Consider the following 16,305-nt stretch of genomic DNA (forward strand, 5'->3'; position numbering starts at 1 on the left):
GGCACAAAGAGGCCAAGTGACATGTTCAGTGTGGCTGAGCCAGGGGGTGCTTTTTGTCCCTCCCCTCCTCTCCTTTGCAATCACCACTCCTCCCATGGGTGCCCCTAGTTTCAGGTCCCCAAGGTTCTGTTCCTGCCCGCCTGACAGGAGCCCTCCAAGCCCTTCCTGCAAGTTCCCCGCAGCACCCAGAACTGGGGCCTGCCCCCAGAGCAGGAGAGAAGGAACAGATGCATAGAGACCCCTGCCCCCCGTCACCTCGGGCTATCTGTTCACACAGCCTCCCCCCATGGAAGACCCTGACTCCCTCATGGCCCCCCCAGCCCCCTTCACATCAGATGTGGCCCCCTCACTCCCCTCTGGGGCGGGGTGCATGGTGGTCCCCAAAAGACACCCCTAAGGCCTAACCCCCTGCACCTGAGAATGGCGCCTTATTGGGAAAAAGGGTCTCTGCAGACATAACTCAGGGAAGGGTCTCAGGATGGGCTTGTTCTGGGTAACAGGAGGGCCCTAAGCTAATGCTCAGTGTCCTTCTAAGAGGAAGACGTGGCGGCAGAGGAGCCACGTGAAGACGGAGGCAGGGACTGTGGCAAAGCTGCCACGAGCCACGAGCCACGAATACCGGGGCCCTCAGGGCGGGAAGGGCCGGGAGGGTCCCCCAGAGCCCAAGGAGGGAGGGTGGCCCTGTGACACCTTCATTCCAGCCTGCTGGCCTCCAGAACTGGGAGGGAACAGGTGTCTGCTGTTTGAAGCCCCCAGGTTTGGGGTAATAGGTCATGGCAGCCCTGGGAGACCAAGGCAGCCTGCGGTCCCGCCCAGGGCTCCTGGTTCAGCGTGAGGATCTGCACCTGGGACCAGCCCCCAGGTGCTGTCGCTGGTCATGGAGAACCTTCTCCCGGTGCCTGACGTCTGTCCAGCGGGGAAGCTAAGTAGGGCAGGGAGGGGCAGCTGCGGCCACCAGCCTGGGGGCCTGAGGGCTCCTCAGCCAGACACTGGTGGAGAGCGGAGGGGGCGGCCTCTGTCATCACAGGGACTTGAGCTCTGAGGAGGGGCCTGAGCCACGACTCACCTTATTCTTTTTCACTTTGATCCTCGCGGGGACGGGCACGTAGGTGCTGCAAGGAGGAAGAGCATGGGTTAGCGAGGGTTGGAGGCCGGGGCTGCCTGGGCATGCAGCTATGGCGGTGCAGCTCTGGGCTGGAGAGGGAGAACGGGTGACAGCCCCCCACCAGCCACAGTCCTCTCTCAGGAAGGCCACCCCCTGCCCCAGCCCACGCGGCCGCAGCACGGACACCAGAGGGCGACCTTGGCCAGCTCGAGAAGATTCTGCTGTCTCACCTGCTCTCCCCTTCCCGGAAAGGTGACTGAGGGCTTTGCTCCCTGCCCTTCCCAGGGGCTGCAGGAGCAGAGGGGAGACCCCTTTAAGGGGCCAGCGTGCCCATGGGGGCCTTGGCAGGGGACGGCCCCCAGCTGTCCTTTCTCATCTGTGAGGTTTTATGTCCCTGGTATAAAGGTGATAAAGGTGTAAACGCCGGGCCCCTGGCCTCAAGGTGGACCCGCCAGGAAACTCGCGCTCCAGAGCTGCCCGCGGGGTCCAGGGGAAGCCCGGCTCCCCCACCCTAGCCTGCCTCCCTCCTCCTCCCGAGAGCACAGGCCAGGACCGCCTGCACCGAATCCCTGTCTAGGACACCGGACCTCAGACGAGGAGGCTCAGAAACCTGGACACCAAAGCCACTTTTCCTCAGAAAGAGCAGAGAGAAGCAGGGCCTGGGGCACTGGACCCGGCTGGGGGCCCCAGCTCTGAGTGGGGTCTGGCCTGGGCAAGTCACTTGGCAAAACCTCCACCTCCTCCTCGGGATAAGGATGAGGACCCTGCAGGGCTGGGAGAGGATTAATGAGGCAACACGGAGCCTGGAACAAAAGGGAGGCTCTGAAAGTGCACGTGCCCTTCGCTTTCAAGGAAGCCAACCACGACGTCAGCCGCCCCCGATGGGCCCAGCACTGCCCAGCCTCTGGGGGGGAGCAGGGGCCCCTGCGCTCCCCTCTACCCAGGGCCGCTTTGCAGCTTGAAAAGCAGCCCCCAACCCCAGGAGGGCTTTAGAAATAAGGACAGGGCCTGAGTACTTTCCAGTGGGGTCCCCCTCCCAAAGAGTTTCCAGGATTTCAGGGAAAGCAGATCTTAGGGTCCATTCCCACTCAAACGAGGAGGGAGGCTAAAGCTTGCAACCCGTTAAAAGTGATGCATGCGTCTGTCCGCCAATGTTCCCAGCAGCCCAGGCGGCATCGTCCAGCCACATGATGGAACGTGGGTCAGCCACGGAAAGGGCTGCGGTTCTGACCCATGCTACACGTGGACAAACCTTCAAAACCTTATGCTGAGTGGAACCAGCCAGACACAAAAGGACACATCGCACGTGATTCCATTTGTATGAAAGAAGCCTGGGGCTGAGGGGCGGGGAAAGAGGGAGTCACTGTTTGATGGGTGAAGAGTTTCTTCTTTGGGTGGTGAGAGTAGTGGAAGGTGGTGATGGAAGGACTGAGTTGAAACCCCCAGGGAAGGCAGCCGGCAGGTGGGGCGCACGCCTGCTGGGAAGGAGGCTGGGGGAGCGGAGGCATCATTCAGGGCGATGGATCAGCATGAGCTGCTGGGAACGGCATGTTGAGGAGACAGGAGGCACCCCTCCCGTGGCGTGGGGAGCGCAGACGGCTGGGGGCCCTTACTGGGAGATGGTGCCCTTGGTGGTGGCGCTGATCACCCACTGCAGGTCGGTGGTCTTGAAGGGGACCAGAACCATGCTGACGTTCTCCCCGAGCTCCCTGAAGCTCTCGGGGTACACGAGGTGGTGGGTGGTCTTGCTTCCCACGTCGGCCTCAAACCCCGTGGTGGGGGCCCTGTTCATTCTGGGAGGAGAAGGGAGAGAGACACGTGTCACCTTGCATGGGCACTGCCCTTGGGGTCAGTCCCCAGCCCCGTGAGCCTGCAGTGTGACCTTGGGCAGGTCGTTCTCCTGTCCCAGCCTCGTTTTCCTCATCTATAAAATGGAGCCAATCAAGACACTTTTCCCACCTTCATAAAATGATCTCATGTGAGCCCCAACGGTGCCACCAGGTACTAATCACCTGCCATGTGCAAGTGACTGACATGGCCGGGTAAGCACACCGTTGAGGCTGGGTGGCAGCTGTAGCCAGAAGGTACTCATAATCCTATTTTATGATCGAGGGAACCGGGGCTCAAAGAGGCTGTCCAAGGCCACAGAGCTCCAAGTCTTGGACTCCGAACCTGACCCCTTTCCCCCTCACCATGGACAGGTCCCCTGGGCATCAGGTACACCCAGGCCCTAGGGGTCTAAGGACAAACAGAACAGAAAGAAGAGGCCATTCTAGAAAATCCCTGGAGGCTCACCAGCCCCAGCCCTGCTTGTACATGAGTCTGCAAGTCAATCTTGCCCTCTCCATGCTGTGCTCCTGGCTCCCTGAGCTGTGGCTTCTTTTCTTTGCCTCCAGAGAGGCCTTCCCAGTGCATCTCCACCCTGCAATGCACAGGTGGGGAAACTGAGGCTTGGAGGGTGCAGTGAGGGGCCTGGGGTTCCCCAGTGAGTTGGGACACACCGGGACTGGAAGCCTGACCTCCAGGCCCTGAGCTGAGTCACCTCCTACAGCTGGCGGGGGCCCCCTGGGCACAGCGTGGTGGACGTGGGGTAAGGGCCGGGCGCTCACCGCAGCACGAAGTCGTGGCCGTCTATCTGCGGCCCGTACTGGGACTCTTTCAGGTTCCCCGAGTTTCCCACGACGGCGCAGCGCCGGCAGCCCACCGACCCCTTCTTGAGCACGGGGTCCACATTCCCGGGCACCACCTGGAACAGCTCCTTGATGGTGTCGTTCAAGTTCTTGGGCTGCTTCTCCCGCTGGAGCCTCTGTGGGAGAGGAAGGAGGGAGACAGGTCGGCCTGGTCCTGTGGCCTCTGGCCGGGCTGGGCTCAGCTGCCGCTGCCCACTGGACACTCTCAAGACACTGCTGTCTCCTGGGTACCTCCTGTGGCCCCTACTCTCTGTTGGGCGCAGGGGCAGCTCAGACATAGGCAGCCTCTATCTGAGATGCCCCGTGGCTCCCCGGGGAGACAGAATGGGAAGAGATGGTTCATTCATTCTGCAAATGTTTTCCTGTTCCAGGCACTGGGGAAAGCGGGGCTGCTGGACATGGGCAGGTAAGAGGAGGGGCAGGGAGCCTCCCCCCGGCTGTAACTGCCCCTCAGCTGCTCACCTGGTCTCAAAAGACCCCAAACTCACACATCCCAAGTGAAATTCCTCATCTTCCCCCTACCTGCTCCTCCTTTGGGGTCCCTTTCTCTCTGAATGGCCCCTACATCGAGCTGAGGGTCACAGCCAGAAACCCAGGACTCAGCCTCAACCTCCCCCTTGCATTTGCCCGGACACCTCGTCCTGCCAACTCCAGGTTCCCATTCCAGCCTGTTAATAGCATGAGTGGGGAGCAGGCAGCTCTGCTAGTGTCAGGCTGGCCATCTGAGCCACCTCCCCAGCCCTGCTGCCCACCCCTCCCACCCCCAGCTTGCCCCAGCCCAGGACTGCCGGGCTAATCAAGCAGCTGACCCTTTGCTGGATACACAAAAGCCTCCCGTGCCTGCCTAGCAAATTCTTTTCATCTGCTAAGACCTAGCTCAAAGTTGGTTGCCCTAAGACACCTCCTGACAAATGGTCAAATACTGGTTTTATCTCAAGGGTGACGAAGGTCCTGGTTTGCCCAGGACTGAGGGGTTCCCCGGGACCCAGGCCTTTCGGTGCTAAAATGGAGAACGTCATAGGCAAACTGGGGCAAATCAGGCACCCTATTTATCCCCCCACCCCTGCACTTCCCATGTTGTCCATTATCTCGGCGGGTGCTCTGGCCACGCTGCATGGCCGCCTGTCAGTGCCTCTGCCTCCTCACTCAGAGCCAAACCCTGGAGAGATTTCCCGGGAAGCACTTAACTGCATTTGATCCTAGGAACGGGCCAAGGTGCTATGTCATGAGCAAGGACGCTCTGGAGCTCAGGTGGGTGGAGTGACTTGTCCCAAATTCATATGAGGACTGTAGAAACTCACCTGCCTCTGGCCCCTTGAAACCTGGGGCCATGTGGGGCATTGCTGGGAGAGAAGGGGATGGCTAGCAGGGGCTGGGGCCAGGCGTGTGTGTAGGTAGTTCCCCGGGCACCCAGTGCCCAAGCTCATACAGAGGAATCAGAATGCCCAAAGGGGAGGCCCTGGAGACCCTCAGCAAGAGCCCAGCACAGGTGCCACGGCACAGCCAGCGGCAGCAACATCCAGCAGGTGTTAACCTGCTTCTGACAGGCTCAGCCTGGGCAGCACTGCACTCCTGAACGTGCGCACAAATCACTGGGGGTCTTGCCAGTGTGCACCTCCTGACCCAGCAGGCCTGGCATGGGCCGAGGTCCTGTGTTTCTAACAGGCTCCAGGTGACGCTGCCACTGCCGGTCCCAGGCCACAGCCCGAGAACCAGCAGGGTAGGGGCGTGCAGCCGGTCCCCTGCAGGAACGTCAGCAGGGGGCCATAACCACTGGGAAGGCGGCTCACAGCCAAGGTGTCCCCTGGCCCTGTGTCATTACCTCTCCAGGCCAGGGGGCTCGACAGGTGCATGCTGAATTAGGAACAACATAGAGTTCTTTAACTCATCTTGCAACAGTATCTATTGAGCAACCGCTGAGTGCTTTGCCACGGAGGACATCTACTCAGCACCTGCTGTGTGCTTTGCTACAGAGGGCATCTACTCAGCACCTGCTGTGTGCTTTGCTACAGAGGGCATCTACTCAGCACCTGCTGTGTGCTTTGCTACAGAGGGCATCTACTCAGCACCTGCTGTGTGCTTTGCTACAGAGGGCATCTACTCAGCACCTGCTGAGTGCTTTGCCATGGAGGGTATCTATTCAGCACCTGCTGTGTGCTTTGCCAAGGAGGGCGTCTACTCAGCACCTGCTGTGTGCTTTGCCACGGAGGGCCCGGTTTGGAAAACTTAAAGTCAGGAATGAACTGTGTTGAGCGCAGGTTGTTGGCAGCATCGGTGGCACTGGTGACAAGCCTGCAACACCACATTGCCTCGCTGTAACATAACCAATTCACTTTTCTTTAATGATTGCTTAAGGCAAAGAAAAGGTAAATAAGTTTATTTTAGGAGGGAACCTCACGTCTCTAGCACAAAGGGAACACAAGGGTTCCTTGGCAGAAGTAAAGAAGTAAATGGTACGATTCAATGCAAACAAAAGCATGTTCTCCCAGTCCAGCTGGGTCCTGCGGCTTGCCCACACAGGCTGCCCCCTCTGCTAGAAAGAAGACTGGCAAGTGCTCCCGAGGCACATAATGAAATCTTGGGCCAAATTCAAGTCCTTGTGCTGAACGAGAATTAAAGCAGGAATTATTTTCCCACCCTGCCCTGGCACCCACAACTTCAGGAATCTGGGATGGCTCCAGTCCTTCATTGGCAAGAGGGGAGACTGAGGCCTGGGGCAGGAAGTGACTCCTCCGATGTCAGAGAGAGACAGTACCTCGAGGGCAGAGCCAGGTAGAGCCTGGGTGGAAACTCTGCGCTGCATCTGTCTGGATTAGAATCCAAAACCATCCACTTACCACTGTGTGAGACGGAGCTGCCATCCAATGCGACACCACTGTTTGCCTTGGAAAGGAATATTCTGTGTTTTTCTCTGACTTTGGTAAATGACAATAAAAGTACTACAGGCTACTGACATGAACATACAAGAAAATGTCCAGGTTAAGGCCAGAGACAGCCCCAAGCCCAGCTTTCTTCCTGACCAGTTTCCGAGAACCCTTGATTCTCATTATTCACGATAGCTATGTCCTGTAAAGTCCCCTGAGCACTGAACTGGCGAATATCGAACCATTGCTCCTGGGGAAATACAGGGTTAGGTTCCTACGGGCCTGTGGTGACAACATTCATCAATGGATCAATACGCAACCTTGTTTTACATGTGCTTCTCTTTAAAGGCTTTATTTAATAGATATTGTTGATCCGTGAGCCCTAAGCCATGTCCAATGGCACTATCACTTGTGTACCTGAACAAAGCTTATCCAACATATGCATGTTCTCCAAAAGACACATCATGGTCGTCTCGCACTTAGGGGCACTAGACAGCGGAATATTCCACAGTGCATGGGACGGCTCAACAATAAAGAGCCATCTGGTCCAAAATGCCAACAGTACTGAGGGGGAGGACCTGCCTGCCTTTATCATGCTTAGTTCACAGCCTCCTCCACCAGACATGCTCATCTTTGGGAGGGCAAACACCCCCCTGTCCTGTTCACTGTCACCTCCCCAGAGCCCACCCCAGGAGCTGCACACAGACATGCTCAACACAGGTTAGTGGCCCAGGGTGGAACCCAAATCTTCTGATACCCAGCATAGTGCTTTAGATGCTTCTAAATTTCACTCACAGTCTCTGTTCTTTTCGAGTAGACCACAAGCTCCTTGAGTGCAGGGTTTGCTTGAAGAAAATGCTGGGCAGGAAAGCCTGCCTCTTGCAGGAAGGCCTCCCTGATTTTTCTCAGCCTACGCTCAACTCTTTCTTCTTAGCATGATACATAAAGGACCTTGGGAAATATGCAGCAGCCCCTTTTGCCCCAGCACCCTATGCCCCATTTAGCCACTGGGTTCTATCTGCAGCTCCCCACACATGTTGTATTCAAGCCTCCAGGCCTTGCAGGAGCTGCTCCCCGGACCTGGAGTGCCCTTCCCCCACCTCCAGCTGGATAACCTACGGATCCCTCCCAAGGAGCTTGGGCATCATCTCCCCTGGGAAGCCTTCTCTGACACCCCAGCCCCCAAGGAGGGCTCAGACATCCCCACTCTGTGCTCACCCATCACACTGGCTTGGAGTTGTTCGCTTTTGCTTCTCTCCCCACCACCCCTGTAGCCCAAGAAGGGAGAAGACTATGTCCTTTTCATTTCAATATGCTCAGCGTTGGCTATCTGTCGTAGGTACTCAGCAAATAAAGAGTGAATGGCTAGCTCTTGCTCCCCTCTAATCCAAACCAGAATGACCTTCTTGACAACTACATCAGGTCCCAGAACTCCCCTGATGACACTCCTCCAGTGGCTTCCTGTGGCACAGGAGACATTGCAGACTCTGGCCCATGGTCCTACTCTCAGAGCCCCTCTTGTCGCCCCACACTCACTCACAGGGCCCCCGCCCCAGCTGCTCTAGTCCGCCCACATGGGAAGTGACCCCAGGCTCTTGCACCTGCTGTCCCCTGGGCCTGCAGCACCCTCCTCTGGGTCTTTCCAGGGCCGGGGCCTTCTCTGATCTTGATGCTGAGCTGCCACCTCGAGAGGTCTCTGCTGATAACCCAACTTACCAAGGTGTCCTCTTCCCTTGGTCCAAGTGCCCCTCCACGAAACCTCATTTCACCTTCCTTAGAGCACTTCTGCTCTAAGGATAAGCACATCTGCTTATCCGTTTCTTTTCCACGAGAAAAGGGACCTCTGTCTTGCGTCTCAGTACTTGCAGTGGGCTTAGCAGAGACACCCCCCCAAAGGCCCGTCCACACCCTAATCTCTGTACCTGTGAATATGTTATTTGGGAAAAGGGTCTTGGCCGCTGTCATTAAGTTAAGGAACTTGAGGTGGGATCACCCTGGATTTCGGGCCCTAAGACCAGTGACAGTTGTCCTTATAAGAGGGAGATCTGAGACCCGGACCCCCAGGGGAGAAGGCTGCGTGAAGACGGAGGCAGGGATGGAGGGATGCGCCCACAACCAGACAATGTCAAGGCCTGCTGGCAACCACCGGAGCCAGGAGACTCTCCCTCAGAGCCTCTAGAAGGAACCAGCCCTGCCCACACTTTCATTTTGGATTTCTGGCCCCTAGAACCATGAGAGAATACATTCCTGTAGTTTTAAGCCACTAATTGTGTGGTTGCCACAGCAGCCCCAGAAAATAAACACATTACCCCCAGCTCCGACTCACAGAGCAGATCCTCTACAAACACGTGTTGAGTGAGTGGATGTGCGCACATGTTCCGGAGGCTGCACGTGCCCACCAGGGCCCCAGACCCCAGCCCCAGCTCTCACCAGCCACCAGCTGTAGGTGTCCTCTTCAAAGAGTGCGTTCTGCGCGGTCAGCAGCGGCTGCATGGTCTGGTTGAACCTCTCGTCAAACCAGGGTGAGACCCCAGCCTCCCCCACACAGTGGGCGCAGGTGCATGGCCTCTGGGGGTAATTCATGAGCTTCTTGAGGCTCTCGGAGAGCTCGGAGACCATCTGCCTGGGGAACCAGGCGGTGGTCACCACGGTGTGGGTGTAGTTCAGGAAGAAGGAGGTGAGGAAGACGAGGAGGACGAGGAAGGTGAGCACCTTGAGGTTCCTCTTCCGCATGGCTACCATCTTCTGCTCTCCGGAAGGGGTCTCCCGGGGACGGGCTGCAGGAAGTCCCTCCTGATAGCGGAGGGATGGGGACGAACAATCCCAGGATGGAGCTCGATCGGAAGGGAAGGTGGGATTCCAACAGACGCCTCAAGGCCTGCAAGGGTTGACCTCCCTCCTGCTGGACGCCGGCTGCCCCTCCGTGCCGGACATGGCCCCGTGGTGGCACACAAAGACCCAGCGGGCTCTCATGCTGGGCTGGCTCCTCCTGCAAACGATTTGTCTTTTTGGGACATAAAGAAGCCTGCTTCTCTGGCAACACTTACACAGCGCTGATACTGTCTCTTGATGATGCTTTAATCAAACTTAATAACAGTGATTTCCTTTCCCATCCAAAGAGACGAAGGGGTGATTAACCTCTGTGTGGCAGCAGAGGGTCGCTCGGGGGCGAGGACCTCAGAAGAAGGGTGTTTGGTGCAGGGTGAAGCGAAGCTGTCTTCACCACCCTCCTCCAGAAAGTGCGGCTGACGATGCCCCTTAATTACCACTTTGTCTTTGCCAGGCTGCCGCCAGCAAGGTGGCGGTTAAGCAAATCACTCTGTGACGAAGACGCTGAGAGTTGTCCGCCATCTGCACAGAGAAGAAACAAGAGGACAGGATGAAATCCTATTACCTTGTTGTAAAAAATATTCCTCCCTTTCCCCTCTGCTGGGATGTCTTCCTTTGTCATCTCTCTGTTGCTTGGGTCCTCTGGTGACTTAGTGCATCTCTCTGAGCCTCAGGGTGTAAAATGGGATGTTCACGCCTATTTTGCAAGGTCCCAAGGGGCACAACAATGTCCCACTCACCTTTTCTGCAACCAGACTGTGGTATGTGCAAGCTTCCAGTGGAAGCTCATGAACTGGATCAACGATGTCTGTACACGGTAACCCAGTGATTCCTAATTACATGCCACTTTCCTTTCTCTCTCCTTCACTCTCTCCTTGATTCTGAATTTCAACAACAGATTTGCTTAGGAAGTGCCCAGGATTCTGCCCTCAGGCTCCCTACCCTGGCATTCAACTATCCTCAATTCAGTAGGGTGGGTTTCAGTTGGTCTGGGTTCAAATTCTGGTTTAATGGTTGAGTGGCCTTAGGAAAGTTACCCAACCCTCCCGACCTTTGGTTTCCCCTTCTGCAAAAGGGGATAATAAACCCTCTGTGATGGACTGAACCCTAGCTCCCACGGTGATGCATTTCTAAGTCCCAAGCCCCAGTCCTGTGGAGGTGACCCCATTTGTAAACAGGATCTTGGAAGATGTTACCAGTTCAGGTGAGGCCCAAATGAATCAGGGTGAGCCAAAGCCCAGCATGAACCCTTGTGAGCAGAGGAAATCGGACACAGGAGGAGAGAGCAGGTGACAGGAGGAGATGGACGGCCAGGGGACGGAGGGGGAGACCGAGTCATGGACAGCAGACGAGCAGGCCACCACCAGGATGCTCCAGACTTCAGAGACAGCCTGATCTGCCGACACCTCGATTTTGGCTCCCAAACCTGCGAGACAGTAGCTTCCTGATGTTTAAGCCAACCAGCCTGCAGTATTTGTCAGAGCAGCCCTGGCAGACTAAAAGACACCCTCTACTCCCAGAGGGGCTGGGAAGATAAAATAAAACGATGCACAGTAAGTGTCTAGCATCTGGTAGGTAGTTTCTACATTTAAGTTCCCTTTGTGATACAGGGATGAATGCATATTCTTCATCAACTAGCAGGCCCCTGACACGACGGTGCGTTCATGCACATCCGTTTCCTCAGATAAGCCTCAAAGTACTCAGTGAGCTAGATACCAGTTTCCCATCTTGGCTATGAAAGAAACTGAGACTCAAAAGAGATGAGACGACTTTTCCAAGACCACAGAGAAAGGAGGGAGCTGTTCTGAATCCAACCCACAGTTCTCTGCCTCCACTCACTGCGTCCCCACCCCACCCTCTCAAGAACCTGGGTGGGTTGGGGACCCAGGATCTGGAGTGGGGGGCATTAGTCTGTGGGCCACACCGAATGTTGGACTTGAGCCCCCCATAGTTGGAGGGACAGAGAGAAAGGGGAGTAACTTCAGTCAAAGAAAGCCAGTGGGGACCCTCCTTCTTAAATGCCAACAACACAATTCTCCAGACTTCACAGATCTCCTGGGGGTGCACAGCCAGTGACTGTCACTCCTCTGCACTCGAGCAGGGCCCCTTGGTCTTTGCTTGGAGTGTCTCCCCCATTCCTCTCTGCCTGCTCAGTTCCTCCCATCCTCACTGCCTAGAGCAGATTTCTTCAAGCAAAGTGAGGGTTGGCGGGAGACTGAGTACCTTTTGGTAGGAAGACGGGCAGTTCAAAAACCAGATGAAACCAACAGCAGTGCCTTCCTGGAAACATCCAGGGCTCAAGATGTGTTTGGTGCAGACCCTACAGCTCCCTTATCTCCAAGCCCAAGCTCCTCAGCTCAGCTGGCAAGATCATTTTGGTCTGGCCCTATCTGCTGCTCTGTCTTTCACTTCTCGTGGCAACTTGGCTTGACTTTGGGACTCAGCACTGTCATTTGAGTTAGCTTCACCTCCTCACTTTCAAGGGTGGGTTCTGATTAAACTATGCTAGTCAGAGGGTTCCCACCCCTCTTGCCACAATAACCAGTCTGGGGGTAGGCATGTGCCCTAACTGATCCACTCAGAGGGAAACCCTGGACTTTTGTGGGGAGGGAAGAAACTTTCTTTTGCTCTGTGTGGTTTGCAGAGCACAGGGTGGAGGTGGCCAGTTTGCTAGATTATATGGCAGAGGTTTAGAACTGAATGAGGCCAGATAAATGTTGCTAAAACCCTGATCTAGCCATGCCTGCAGGCCACCCTATATGTGGACTTTTCAATCATGGGACAGAATAAATCCCTATCATTATATAAGACAGACTATTAGTAACTTGAAGTGTTTTTTTCTCCTGCCTCTGGGCTCCTGCCTAGGCTGTCCCCATTGGAGAAAATCCACACCACTGTGTGTGGCCAGCTGGTTCTGGAGCAGTCCTCAGGGCTCAGCTGACAAAGGCTCCTGGAGGAGCCCTGCCCACATGTGGGAGCAGTTAGGGGCCACTCCTGGGCTTCCACAGTGCCCTGGCTCCCCACCCCCTGCCACTCTTCACTCATCTGTCTCCTCCCTGGACTGGGAGCTCTGTGACAACAGAAACTCATGCTCATCATGTGGTCCCATCACCTGACACACACTGGGTGCTCCATGGATGCTATGACATGAAGGAACACTGAAATGACATGAAGGAACACTGAAATAGATGCTGTTGGGTTGCATTGATCAGGTAAGATTCCAGATGAGACGTTAAGCTCCCTCCAAATTCCTGGCTCCGTGTGAGTGATATTAATCTTCTAAGTAGATGCCAGGGGTGGGGTGAGAGCTGGACAGAGGACAAGCTTGAGCTGCAGAAGCAGCAGGACCAAGACACCCTCTCTGGCATGTTCTAGTTGCTGCATTTGCGAGCCCAGGATGACGTTTGCATCCGACCTGCCAACAGAGGCTTCTGGGCTGGTATCAATTAGCGCTTTCACCAGCCCCATTAAACAAACCAAATAAACAAACAAAAAAACTGCAATGGAAAAGCAAGCACATCCCTCCACCCCTTCCTTGGCCCCGGGGAGGCACGAGGAATGCGTGCCTGCCCCGAGCTCTACTAAGCCTGATGCAGCCTGCAGCTCCTGGAGGAAGGCCAGAGCTGGCTCCCTGAGATGCAACCTGGGCCAAGAAGCCACGAGGCAAAGATCTCCAGTGCCAAGTGTGCCACGAGGCTGGCCACGTCTCCCAAAGTCACTGGGGAAGGGGAGAGGGAGGGGACAGACAGGCGGGATGGCAGCACTCACGGCCAGGGGAGGAGGTGAGGAGAAGGCGTGTGTGCAAGAGTCTAACGGGATCGCAGGCACAACAGAGGATGTTGAAAAATGTCAGGGCCCTATCGAGGACCTGAAAGGTAAGGGTTTCCCCAAAGAAGGTCCTAATGAAGATAATCTGTCCCGTGGTTATAGAAGAGGGACAATGACCAGCCAGAGAGAACAGTTTCAAACTCCACTTTTGTTTCAAAGTGGAAAACCAAATGTACAACATGGGTTTTGAATGTTTGGAAAATGCCTGCTGAGCTGTTGAGTAGTTACCACATCTCCGGGATGCCGTCTAGCTCTTTGCACAGTGGCTGGGACAATGGTTGTGGAAGAAATACCCCAGGGAACATGCAGGTTGCTTGGCAATAGTAGCCTCTTTAATAAGAAGCTGTCAAAACTGTCCTCTATGTGACCCTCACATCAACTGGGTGAGCTGGGCAACTGTCAGGCTTGTTTGCCTGAAATGAGCCACGAGGTCCAGAGAGGGTGAGAGCCTTGTCTAAAGTCACACAGCGAGATGGTGGCAAAGCCAGCACTACGTCCCAGGCTTCTGCCCCTTTCCAGGGTTTCTTATGCTGTCGTGGCTATTTTTTGTGCTATTTATTAATCTCTGCTCTTCTTTTCACTATGTCCTGTCTTACAATTTCCTTCAGTTGGATTTGCTGTTATTCTTCCAACTTCTTGAGATGACTACAATCATGATAAATCCCTTCTTCTGCTGTGTTTAATCTATATGAAACATGTATTAAATTCTTCATTTCAGTTATTGTATTTTTCAGTTTTAGAACTCCCATCTGGTTTTTTTTTAAATAAGGTTGTTTCCTGGTGAAATTCTCCATCTTGTCTTCAAACTTCTTAGACTGATTATTTAGTTATTTTAAAGTTCATTCAGGATGATTTGCAATTTTGGAAAAGATGTGGGTTTATTTCTGTCATTAGTTCCTGTCTCTCTCTCTCTCTCAGGTCATCTGCTCCTGTCCCTGGCAGGCCTGGTAGCTGTCAATGTGCAGAGGCCCTGGATGAGGCTCTCACGTACGAGGGATCTGCACTCTCCTGGTGGGCAGGTGGAGCTGGACACACCCTTGCTCCAACTGGTGATCTGGGTGATTGCTGGCTGCATGTTCATTTTGTGATGACTATTCTATTTCCGCTCACCCTGACTCCCAGTGCATAGCCCTTCTCAACGGCTGGCCCAGGATGCCCACCCAGCCCCTCTTCCTCCAATGTTTGTCTCCCCTGTCCTGTGAGACTGCCAAAAAGTCAGCTCCCTCAGTTGCTGTTTTCTGCTTGGTCTCTTAGGCTCTGTCCCTTGCATTGTAACTATTGGCAAATGCCTTTTAAGGAAAAGGGGGGCAGAGTGATGAGCTCCCTTCTCTGAGGTTCCCCTTGCTCTAGGGCCTTGGTCCCTAGGCTCTGGCTGAGTTGGTGGCTCTGGACTCCATTTAGAAAACTGTTTTACTCCCCAGCCTTGTGGGCTTTCCAAACCCTCTGAGCTGCAGCTCTCTGCTTGTCCTCTGAGCCCTTTTGCTCATACAAATCAGCCTATCCCTTGTACAAGCAAATTGCAGGGAAAATCAGGCTCATCGAGTGCATTTCCCATCTCTCAGGGATCTCAGACCCTCAAGTCCCAGCTGCCTTGGTTGTCCTCCAACGCCTTCAAGAGCTGGATTTTTATCTTATCCTGCTTTTATATTTCTCTCTAAGACAAATGGTCTGATGCAGCTTCTGTCACAGGTGGAAGGGGAAGTCACAGTGTCTTTCATTTGTTCCTCTGTGCTCCGGGTACCTGGTATGGTGTTTGGTCCACATTAGGGGTTTGGCATGCTCTGAGAAGAAGGTGGGGCCCAAAGAGGCCCTGGGACTGCCACGGCAGGGAGGGCAGAACACAAATCAACAGGCGGCAAGGGTGTAGCGTGGTCTCTCTCTGCACCACCTCCCAGCCCCTGGGGGGTGGGGGGTAGGGGTCCAGCTCCATCTGCTTCCAGTTCATGTCAGAACACCTGTGGTAGTTTGGAGCTGGTATGTACCCCAGAGAAAGGCATGCTCGTTTCATCCATTCTTGTGGGTGCAGACCTATTGTGGGTGGGACCTATTGGTTAGCTTATTTCTAATAGATGCGGCCCATCCCATTCCAGGTGGGTCTTAGTCCTTTTACTGGAGTTCTTTATGAGGATAAGAGAGAGAAAAACACCCAGAGAGGCAAGAAGGACCCACAGGAATTGAGGGAGAGAGCGTCATGGAAACCCGGGCCCGGGAGAGAAGGACCAGCAGACATCGCCATGTGCCTTCCCACGTACAGAGGGACCCCGGATGGCAGCAGCCTTTCTTCAGAGAAGGTATCCTCTTGTTGATGCCTTAATTTGGACATGTTTCATGGCCTTAGAATTGTAACTTGTAACCTAATAAATCCCCATAAAAGCCAGCCCAGTTCTGGTATATCACATTCTGGTAGCTTTAGGAAACCGAAACAACACCCTTCTCAACCACCAGCTTCAGACACACAGGGAGGGGACTCCCGGCCAAGCCGACCTGAGAACCTAACGAATGCTTCAGCACTGAGCTTCGGGATCCTTCTGAGCACTGTAAAATGCATCCTGCCATCTCTGGCCTTTGGGGTGAATGCTGGCTGGCTTCATACGGGGGCACAGTGGGGCACAGAGCAAGAACTAAAGGGCGAAGGCCCCCTCACAACTTAGAAGAAGGGCTCTTTCCTAAACTGTTCCCCAGACCTGGCTTGATCCCTAGACACTGAGGGTCCATCTTACTCTGGTTCAATAAAGAATTTGCTAGTGGATCAGAGCCAATAGTTGGGATTAAAAAATGGTGCCCCCAAGCCTGTTTTTAAATCTAGACTCTTCCCATTCCTGGCTGTTGTCACAGGCAAGGCACTTTGCCCTCTGATTCCTGGTTTCTGGGCCACCCTCACATTCACCTCCTGGCTTCGGGCATTGGCTTGGGGGCCACCTCATTCTTTGCATCGGCTTGGGGGCCACCTCATTCTTTGCATCATTCTTTGCACACTGTGACCTATCTG

General features: G+C 54.8%; 1 protein-coding gene across 3 annotated transcripts in view; it reads right to left on the minus strand.

Moving 5' to 3' along the window:
* ST3GAL1 (ST3 beta-galactoside alpha-2,3-sialyltransferase 1) overlaps positions 1 to 16,305 on the minus strand; it is a 91,173-nt gene that overhangs the window by 7,463 nt on the left and 67,405 nt on the right. For all 3 annotated transcript variants that reach the window (XM_037803221.1, XM_037803223.1, XM_037803222.1), the window contains exons 3-6: positions 9,090 to 10,010; positions 3,715 to 3,911; positions 2,719 to 2,898; positions 1,067 to 1,112 (exon numbers count right to left, since the gene is read on the minus strand). In XM_037803221.1, coding sequence (XP_037659149.1) covers positions 1,067 to 1,112; positions 2,719 to 2,898; positions 3,715 to 3,911; positions 9,090 to 9,401 — 735 coding nt within the window. In that variant the 5' untranslated portion in view covers positions 9,402 to 10,010. The remainder of the gene's footprint in view (positions 1 to 1,066; positions 1,113 to 2,718; positions 2,899 to 3,714; positions 3,912 to 9,089; positions 10,011 to 16,305) is intronic.

Source organism: Choloepus didactylus, chromosome 14, assembly GCF_015220235.1.
Source record: "Choloepus didactylus isolate mChoDid1 chromosome 14, mChoDid1.pri, whole genome shotgun sequence".
Classification (NCBI taxonomy): domain Eukaryota; kingdom Metazoa; phylum Chordata; class Mammalia; order Pilosa; family Megalonychidae; genus Choloepus; species Choloepus didactylus.